Source organism: Arachis duranensis, chromosome 7 (assembly GCF_000817695.3).
Source record: "Arachis duranensis cultivar V14167 chromosome 7, aradu.V14167.gnm2.J7QH, whole genome shotgun sequence".
Taxonomy (NCBI): domain Eukaryota; kingdom Viridiplantae; phylum Streptophyta; class Magnoliopsida; order Fabales; family Fabaceae; genus Arachis; species Arachis duranensis.
The window spans coordinates 72,103,420-72,113,401 of NC_029778.3; the positions used below are offsets into that span (position 1 = coordinate 72,103,420).

The following is a 9,982-nucleotide window of genomic DNA, read 5'->3' on the forward strand; positions in this document are numbered from 1 at the left end:
CACTACAAAAACAGCAACAACAAAGCTTTATCTCACTAGGTAGAGTCGGCTATATGAATCAAATGACGCTAGTCCTATCATGTATTATGTCTAGAGTGAAGCTGTTTACGCCTAGAAAAAAATTCATATTAATTTCTATGCATAAATCTACTATTTCCCTTTGATTATAAATAAATGGGGACATTGTGCCTGTTGTGCTATTTATTATATCTATAGGGGCTGGTTCTGCCTATGAACCTTATATGTTTATGTGTATGTGTATTGCATCTTCATATTTATTATACTCATTTGAAACTGCACTGTTGTTACTCTTAGCAGGTGTGACACTGTTAGCTAAAAAATCCTTCAAAGTGCTGCTGTGGGACTTGCCATAATCAAGGATATAAAATGCCAAGATCAAGGTATGATATATCCTGTTATTCCTATTACTGTTGAATTTTATATGTTATTTATGTAATTTGGTTTTTTTCTTCTTCAACAACTGATCAAGGAATGTTGTTGAATTCAGCCTATCCAATATTACTGACCAGTCCACACTATTGCTCTAACATACCATATTCTTTTATGGGTGAAGTCATGATGACATCATACATCTTCATATCTGTTAATGATGAAAAATGCTTTTGAGGCAGCAACATATATCTGATTTTAGTTCAACTTAGATACTCAGTGCTTATTGTAACCTCCTTGATCAAACTGTTGAAATTTCAACAGATGAATTCTTCAGAAGTTATTTTTATTCGTCTAATCTCTAAGCCATTAATCGTGTATTCATGTTATGAAATATTTTTTGAAATTTAATCTTATTAAAGTAACATAATTTAAATGTGAAAACTGTGAAGTTACTAACAATCATGTATGTGTGTTCTTTTATGCAGGGGATCAGATTTGCCTCAAAGGCATTCACCTCGAGGTCCACATCAACTTCGGACATCGAGTTCCGACTCGGATCCATTGCATCACCGGCCAATTGCAGACCGCAGTCCAAAGCTAGGAGACCGGCGTTCGCCAAGAGGTGCTCAGTCTGAGGCACTGAATCAGAAGAAGCTAGGAACACGCATTGCGGATTTGGAATCGCAGCTAGGTCAAGCACAAGAAGAGTTGAAGATGTTGAAGGACCAGCTTGCTTTGGCAGAAGCTGCGAAAAGAGAAGCTCAAGATGAACTAGTCAAGAAAGCCGAGAAATTAGAAGTGCCGGCCGTGGCAGAGAAGTTCCAAGAAAAATGCACATCAAAGAATCCTCTTCAAGAATCTAACAACAAAACTGAAGCAACTAAGCTTCAGGATGGTGTTATACCAGATGAAAATCAAGAAGAGACTGACGTTTTCGAAGTCCTCATCGAAAAGGTAGCAATTGAAGTTGCCAAACCTGATCAAGTGCAAGTAGAAAAGGAAACTAAATCACTTGAACAGGACTTAACTGCACCCGAAATTTCGGAGCTGAACAAGCCTTCAGTGGATGAACTGATGAAACTAAAAGATGATGAGATAGCATTGCTAAAGTCCAGTTTGGAGGAGAAAGTGAAGCAATTGGAGACAGTGAATAGTGAGAATGAGAATTTAAAAAACCAATTGAACGAAACGGATTCAAAACTTTCGGCTGCTGCAACAAAGGAAGAAGAAATGAAGCTTCAGCTGAACAAATTGGGAGAAGAATTGGAGGCTGGAAAGTCCAATGCAGACAAGCTGAATGAGAAGTTGACAACTACAGAAGCCGAGAAGGAGGTGTTGGAATCAGAGATGAAGAAGCTGAGGGTGCAAACAGAACAGTGGAGAAAAGCTGCGGATGCGGCAGCTGCAGTGCTTGCAGGCGGCATGGATATAAATGGCAGGATCCCTGAGAGGTGTGGCTCCATGGACAAGCACTTTGGTGGCAATTTTGAGACACCAGCCGGAAGGTACAATGGATATGTTGGTTCTCCAGGTATGGCTGATGAATTGGATGATGGTTTTGGAAGTGTAAAGAGGAAGGGTTCTGGGATCAGAATGTTTGGAGACTTATGGAAGAAAAAGGGCCAAAAGTGAAGTAGTGTTACTCTAAAGGCAGAAGCTGCAAAAACAGTTGCTTACTGTTTTGTGCATATATTTCTGGTATCTTGTTTATTTGTGGAATTATTAAGGGATGAGACTATTGCATAAGGGTATGCAAGCAGTTATTTAGTTATGTGAACTTCTGAGATGGGTTAGATATTTTCCTTGTTTTGTAAGCAGATTCTCTAATCTGCACTACTGCTAGTAGGTAGTATCTTGTATAACATTCAACCGTTTTCAGTTCTCACTTCAGTGTGATTCTTCTGAAGTCTCAACCTTCCAGTGTAATGTTTGGCACTAATCAAGTTTGTATTGAGGAAAACTGAGTTTGGATATCATTAAAATGGATGATGCCCCAACTTAACAATTTATATTTTGGTTGGAAAAACTACAGGAGAAAACCAATACAGCCCACTATATGTCAACTAATTCCTATTGAAGTTTTCATTTAACTCTTAAACCTACATTCATAGATCATTTCCATCCAGATAATAAACATCCATAAAATGAAATTCATAATAAGCTTCTATAGGCCATTTTCATACTAAAAAACGTCATGCTCATTTTTTTTCCTCCCCCTTTTTTTTCCTCCTACATTTTACCAAGCAATAACATTTTGGCAAAAGCTTTAAAAGCTAAAACCATGTATTTCTATTCCACAACAAAAATGCATGTTGCATTTGCATATTGCACACCCATTCCCATCACATATTCAATTTACAATATTATGGGAGCAATCTTAAAATGAAATAGAGCAGGAATATTAATAACTACTGATCCGAATCATCACCATCACTTCCATAGCTTTGACACAAGGATTGTAGTCCCCCAGTAGAATTTGCATTGCTATCCACAGTTTTCTTTTGCTCTGGTTCTGCGGCACCTTTTGGATCTGAAGCCACTGGTTTCTTAATAACAGAAATCCTCACCAAAGGATTAGGCTTTGCACTGCCACCATGGGAATTTCCTGCAAATAACCAACAGATTGCAAAATTGTGTAAGATTTCCATGTTGATAGTGTTATCAAACGTGTCTCGGAAAAGTATATCACACATATATAGAGCATGCTTTGATAATGATACATATTCAATAGTTGGGACATACCTTGTTTGCCAGATTCATCCAAACTGACTTTTGTTAGCGCGTCGGTTGCTTTGCCGGGAGGTTCTTTGGAAGGCTTTTGTCTCTGTAGACAGGCACATCAAACATTAGCTATATTAATCCCATAATTACATCTCATTTTTCTTTCTTTCTTTTTTTTTTTTTGATAAAAGAAAATTTTATCAAGATGAAGAAAATGATATTACAAGATTCGGGGATAAGAGTTTCCCCATACAAAATTTCAACATCTTAAACCACAGATTTACCAAGACATTTGATAGTTCCCTTCCAAATTTCAAGTTTCAAAGGCCAGGAAAAAAATGGACAGTTCTCTTTAAGCTTTCACTAGCAAACAAAGGAGTATGTCATTAGTTCATTCAATTCAACTTGGTCCCCAATTCTAAATCAATTCAAGCAAAAGGAGCTCATGCTAGCCACGGATTACTCTTCCCTTTCGCTCATAAAATTTTTGTTCTGTAAGGAAAATGTTTTGCACTTCTGCCATCCATAAATTTTAGGTTTGAAAAACAGTAAAACAAAGGAACGATAGCAGTAGAGTGCCCAGTGAATGTGGGATATAAGACTTAAGTTCAAAGTGCATTTCTGAACCTTCAGGTCGATTTCAAGTCTGACATGAGATGCTGAAGAGTGATTAAGCTATACTTTACTAGGTCCACAAAACATAAATAAAACTCCATCACTACAGATATGTTACTAGACATACCTTTGGACTAGAACTGGAAGTTCCAACATGCCCATTTGAAAGCTGAGCCACCTCTTCTTCCTCTTCAATATCTTCATCACGAACTCTTCTAACATAATCATTTGAATTCTGTTGAGGATAGTACAAGGCAAACAATATGGATTAGTTTCAAACAACAGGGATGCAAACTTGAAGTGTAGCATAGCAGTACTTACATGGAAGACAACTGATTTTATTAATGCTTCATCTTCTTCTTCCAGTCTTTTTTCCTAAGAACATAAAATAGTAACAGTCAACTTGAAGTCCCAACTATAAATTAAAAGGATAACATTAGACAATCAGAATTAGAATGCTTAAAAATTACACAACCAGGATTAGACAATAATATTAGACAATCAGGATTTCCATCAATACTAAATTTCAGGATTGGCAATTCATTGGAATTTGTAGCCAAGTTCCCATCAAGTAAGCAGGTATTGTGCTCCAAAAACACTAACAATTTCAGACTGATTTTGTGATCATTCAGAAGAATATGAGAATAAGCATAGTTAAACAAGCATTCAGAAGGACTTTAGATTTCCTTACTGACATGGTACTTTTCAAATAGGTTCATGCCTAGGCATAACTTTCTTCCATTCCATGACAAACATTTCGTTTTCCTATTCAAGTATTACAAAACCAAGGAATGGTTTTACAAGTTGTTTCTGACAGTTGGATTCAGGCCATCTCTCAAATCTCATGGAAAATAAATCGCCTGAATAAAACCGGCATTGAATGTTGAGTCCTGCTAGGGAACCAATGGAATATTTGTACAATGTATACAATGGGTTATATATGAGTTAAAAAATGAACATCACCCATACTATCCAGAATAACTACCCGGGTACTAGGGATAATAAACATCTCATGTCATGAAACCACTCATCCCAAAAGCTTAAACTGATTTTGGAGTTCACCAAGGATCGAACTCTTGACCTTTCGGATTTAGAGCTCTGATACCATGTCATGAAACCACTCATCCCAAAAGCTTAAGCTGATGGGAAAAGGTAACACTAATAGTTACATCTCTAATACTGAATCGGACATCCCTAACCCTCCATTATACACATTGTACAAATATTCCATTGGCTCCCTATACTTCCTCTTGAATGTTTCATTACATTGAAGAGTTATGCAAATTGTAACCACAAATCTTTGAAAATCATTTGACATGATTTGTCAGCATTATCTATATTATCCATTAGCTAAAAGAAGATAATAGCAGCCAAAAATCTATAAAGCAAAAAAGAGCACGTAGAAAGACATAAAAAACCTTGGGAAATGAGGTTTCACAATCAAATGCTTCATATTAAAATGTGAAGCAATTGCAGTTAGTATAGTGATGATATGAATGTATAAATTTTCCCTTTTTCCTAATAGGAAATTTCTCACTGCTGAATGTAGATCAAAATCCATATTGCACAATGTTAAAGTTTTAATTCATAGATAAATAGTCCTTGTGTACTTATTTTCTTTTCTAATCATCTAGACATCTAATCAACAATAAATACTTATAAAAGGAAATCTCCAGTACAAGGTTAATCTGCTGCACAGCAAGGGTGTTCGTACCTTATCATCCGATGTACGTTGCAAGGCCGCCAGCATTTCATCAACAGTGACAGTCGCATGCCTAGACTGGAAAATGAAAGAGACTTGAGTCAGTAATAACCAATTCACTGAAGGAAAACCATGCACAATGCAGTTTGTACATTGAAGCAAATGACCAAAAACTATAAATGTCAAATTTCAATGCCTCAAGTAGGCATGTATTCTACTAGACAGTCATTTTTAAGTACAAGGTCCCAATTTTATACATCATTATAAATTTATAATGCAGTTTACAGAGGCAAGTACCTTCATTGACTTCATCTCATCCAATGCGGCAAGGATGTCCATCTCTCTTTTAGAATCTAGGGTTCTATTCTCCAAAGACTTCATTGCATCCCCCATCTCCTCAGATTCCCTCTTCCGTTTCAGGCCATCAGCTTCCTCGTCCTCAGCACGCCAAGGTTCAAAATTCCTGGTCGCACCAGATTCAACCACATAATCTGAGTTCTGAGGATCAGTTTTCATAGTAAGTTCCGCCGAGCACTTAGTGCACTTAAAGTAGAACCTAAAAATTTGAATCCCCAAATATGTCTGCACAGTGATCAAACAGACATACACCAAACGTCAACCAAAGGTCAAGAAATTACAAACAAAGACCAAAGCAAAGTAAGGCAAATAAGAGCATGCTGAATGCCAATACCCTCTGAGTATCATGAAGGTTCACATCAAACAGCAACATACACATATATCACCAGAAGTCACAGCGAGTCAAACAAAAATGAAGTTAATAAATAAACAACAAAAAATTGAAATTCAACAAAAGACGCGAACTTTACCGTGCCCATCAACCAACCCCTACCAGAATTAATCTGTATACACCACAAGTTTTAAAAAAATTTAACCCAATAAGATTACAAAAACCCTTAGCTAACGGACCTGTCATTGCATAGGAATTAATTAATCGCATCCCTAAACGATACAAACCAAATTAATCTCATCCCTAGAAGATACAAATTTTAGCATCACCACTAAGACACATTTCAAAATTGCAAAATCAAATAAACCTAAGAAACAAAAAACACTGAAATTGAAGAAGAGTGTTTGTTAGTAAGGGTACCTCGCCAATGACATCTTCCTTGCGCGAGTTGAACTTGGTGCCCTTGTAGATGTAATTGCCGCAAGTGTTGCATCTGATGCTCATGGGAAGCATCATGCGGACCTTGATCTGCTGGTTCTTCGGCCTCCGAGCCCTCGGAAGCTTCGCCGGATCGAAGTCCGGTGGGTAGTACTTGTTCAACACCTTCCTCTCTCCCATCTTCTCTCTTCTCCCTCTTCTTTTGCTTCTGCTTCTGTTTCAGTCACTAAAACAACCACAAAGATTCAGACTTGAAATTAATAATTTAATTAAATAAGAAAAAGGAAAGAGGGAAGAATAGAATCCTCAATGGTTTGCACTGCACTCACCAGGGAGAGGGTTAGGGTTTACCGAAACACCAACACTGGCGCCAAACAAATTCAGAGGAAAATATGAAGAAGAATCGAAGACGACGAATCGCGGGAAAAGTAATCTGAAATAATTGACGGTGGCGGAGGAGGCCTACGAGATTGCAGGGAGAATGAGGTGAGAATTTTGATACGAATTTTGTAAACTAATCAAATCAAAATTCAATATCAATTGTTTTATTCTTTGGGGGTGCGGTTTAGATAAACTATTTCCTGTTTAGTTTTCGGTCAATAATTATTTGTTGTCTTTGGATATGAAGCTACAAACAAATGACTGGGCTTTTTAACAACTTTTAAGTTTTAACGAATTCTCTTGGAGCACAGGCCTAAAAGAATCTTTTCAGAGCCCAAAACACTTAGGAATTGTTTGTTTTTAGAAACTTTTAATGCTGTGTTTGATGGTTGGGGAACAAATATGTCAGTATGAAACCAACTTGAGTTGGTCGAGTGATCAGCTCATTCGTCCACTTAAGCAAGTGTCGGGAGTTTGAATCCCGTCTTGTGCATGCAACGACCCATTGGCCAGCGGCAAACCCTTAAATGGAGCTCAGATCCGCGACGGATTAGTTCTTGATCTATCGGGTTGGGGGATATCGTGGACAACAAAAAAAAATGTCAGTATGAGAATATAAAATTTTAGTCTATTCAATATTTTTAAGAAGTAAGATACAAGGACTAAAATTTTAATAATATTTTTTTAATAATTAAATATATTTTAGTAAATATTTTTATTTTATATTCAAATTTAAATCTTCTAAATTTTAAATTTTATTTTAGAGAGTAAAATGTGATCTATTACTATTTATTTCATAAGTGAAACTAAAAAAATATGAAAAAGAAAACATTTAAGAATAAAAAATCACACTTTATCCTAGGGGTGTGCATGGCCCGGCCCGGCCCGGCCCCGAACACTTTAGGGGCTAATTTGGTGTGATTTCATCGGGTTTAGGGCCGGGTAAGGGTCTCAAAAATAGACCCGATCATTATTTCGGGGTCGGGTCCGAGCCATGGCTCGGGTCACCTGAAGTCGACCGGTGGCCCAGTCGTCATACAAAATTAATATTTTGTGTTATTAGTGATGGATGATGGTTATTCTTATGTGGAGTTTAAGTATTGTAAATCTTAATATTTTGTATTATTAGTTATTCTAAAACTATAAATTAATATTTTATGTTTAAAATGCATAAGATTTTAGACTAATGCATAATATTATGTTATTTGTATTGATTTAAATATTTGGTGTTATTAGATAATATTAGTATTGATTATGGTTATGCTTTAATTTTAGAGAAGAGTTGGTTCTTGTTATATTTTTCTAAGTGAATTTTGCTATGTCAAATAATGGTTGGAGTTTTAGAAATTTGGATATTTTAACATGCTAGCTTATTAGAAGGTATCAAGGTAATGAAATGTTAATGGCCCGATTTTCACCCGGTTTTTACCCGATATAATCGTGGTCCGAAAGTGTATAAGTTTCATCGGATCTAAGGCCGGGTTCGGGTCTAACAAATAGACCCGATATATATTTCAGATATATTTCGGGCCAGGTCTAGGTCACATCAAACCTAGTTTCACCCGACCCATGCACACCCCTACTTTATCCTCTCAAATAAAAATTTAAAATTTTAAAAATTCAAATTCTTCATATTTATATTTATCTTAAATCAAATAAAATACTAAAATATAACTCAATCTTATATACTTTACATCAAATATAATACAAAAAATTAATTAATTTTAATCTTTCAGTTTTTATCTCTTAATTTTAGTCTATTTTTTAAATGCACACTTAAGATACAAGAGTTTCTTGAACAAAAAATAAGTCAAGAGCTTGAGATAGTTATTATCTAATCACTTAATCAGTATAACTAATAATCAATTTACCTAATTTTGTTTTTGGTGACTCATCAATTTACCTAGTTAGCATCAAGTCATCAACTTAACATAAATAATTTATCTAAACCTAAATTAAAACTGGAAAAACTACTCATGAATAATTATTAATTGATAAAAAAATGTTAAAGAATTTTCAAAAGTTATTATTTTTATTTAACAGTTAGTTATTAGTATTTAAAAAATAAGTTAAAATATATTATTAAATTACTAAATTAAAAGAATTTGATTGATAATTAAAAATCTAAAAATAATAACAAAAAAAATAAATTTTGATAACTATCTAACATTTTTTAATAATAAATAACAATGAAAACTAATAAAAAACACTCCCCTACAAAGATAAAAACGGAGTAAGCCATGGAGCAACTTCGGAACAAAGTTAACAAATCCGACTCAACCCGCCCATTTCGACGGAAACTCGATCCCCGATCACTTGGCCGGATCGAACCATTTGTTGAAACGTTCCTACACTAGTAGGGTTGGCAATGGGTAGAGTAGGGTAACCTTACCCGCAGGTTGAAAATTTCATTAAAACTCTACCATATCCTACCCGCGGGTTGAGAATCTCTCAACCCTAACCTTACCCGCACCCTAAAATTCTAAACCCTACCCTACCCGCAGAAATATCAAATTTTTTCAAAGTAAATATAAAATTCAATTATTTCGAATTTTATACGTATTAATAACATAAAAAATAAAAAACTAATGCTCTAAATTACTAAATTAACTACCTAGTTTAGTAGTTGTTAACTTATTATAAGTCATTACATAAGAAAGGTTGTGGATTCAACTCTCACTTCCTTCACTATATAGAGAGATTTTTATAAAATATGTGTTATATATGAGGTGCGGGTAGGGTAGGGTAGGGTACACCCTAAACCCGTACCCTACCCTATCCGCAAGCATACCCGGACCGTACCCTACCCTACCCGAACGGGTTGGATCGAATTGGGTACCCGCGAGTAGGGTATGAATTGCCAGTCCTATACACTAGACTCAGAGAAACCTGGGTTAAACCCCAGTTTTGTTAGGAACCGGTGACCCGTCCGGTTTATAAAACCCGGACCGGGTCATGTGTTTTTTTTTAATTTCTTTTGTTGAAGAAAAAAAAATAAATAAACAGTGGACAACGTGGTTTTGGTGGCTGCTGGAATCCTAATC

General features: G+C 35.7%; 2 protein-coding genes across 6 annotated transcripts in view; one reads left to right on the forward strand and one right to left on the reverse strand.

Annotated features, from left to right (window-relative positions):
* Positions 1–2,306, forward strand: part of LOC107459830 (interactor of constitutive active ROPs 4) — a 6,066-nt gene extending 3,760 nt beyond the window's left edge. For 2 of the 4 annotated variants that reach the window (XM_016078109.3, XM_016078110.3), the window contains 2 exons: positions 319–401; positions 879–2,306. In XM_016078109.3, the coding sequence (XP_015933595.1) occupies positions 388–401; positions 879–2,025 (1,161 nt within the window). In that variant the 5' untranslated portion in view covers positions 319–387 and the 3' untranslated portion in view covers positions 2,026–2,306. Of the gene's footprint in view, positions 40–315; positions 402–878 lie in introns of those variants that run through there. The other 2 variants (XM_052252306.1, XM_016078112.3) reach the window with 2 other exon arrangements.
* Positions 2,307–2,452: 146 nt separating this feature from the next.
* LOC107459842 (uncharacterized) lies at positions 2,453–7,096 on the reverse strand. 2 transcript variants are annotated; one of them, XM_052252357.1, is made up of 8 exons: positions 6,909–7,096; positions 6,540–6,783; positions 5,729–6,013; positions 5,444–5,509; positions 4,051–4,104; positions 3,857–3,964; positions 3,136–3,217; positions 2,453–2,998 (listed from the first exon to the last, which is right to left on the reverse strand). In XM_052252357.1, exons 2-8 carry the CDS (start codon positions 6,735–6,737, stop codon positions 2,802–2,804), a joined length of 990 nt encoding a protein of 329 aa, XP_052108317.1. In that variant the 5' UTR covers positions 6,738–6,783; positions 6,909–7,096; the 3' UTR covers positions 2,453–2,801. The 2 variants fall into 2 exon arrangements, with proteins under 2 accessions (XP_052108317.1, XP_015933617.1); XM_016078131.3 differs by having other exon boundaries at positions 6,887–7,095.
* Positions 7,097–9,982: the final 2,886 nt, after the last annotated feature.

Bases quoted from the DNA above. Each gene is read 5' to 3' on its own strand.
- LOC107459842 (XM_052252357.1), bottom strand. From the start codon at position 6,737: ATGGGAGAGAGGAAGGTGTTGAACAAGTACTACCCACCGGACTTCGAT. The intron at 4,105-5,443 runs GTACGAACACCC...TTATGTTCTTAG, and splicing joins AACGTACATCGGATGATAAG to GAAAAAAGACTGGAAGAAGA. The intron at 3,965-4,050 runs GTAAGTACTGCT...TATCCTCAACAG, and splicing joins TAAAATCAGTTGTCTTCCAT to AATTCAAATGATTATGTTAG.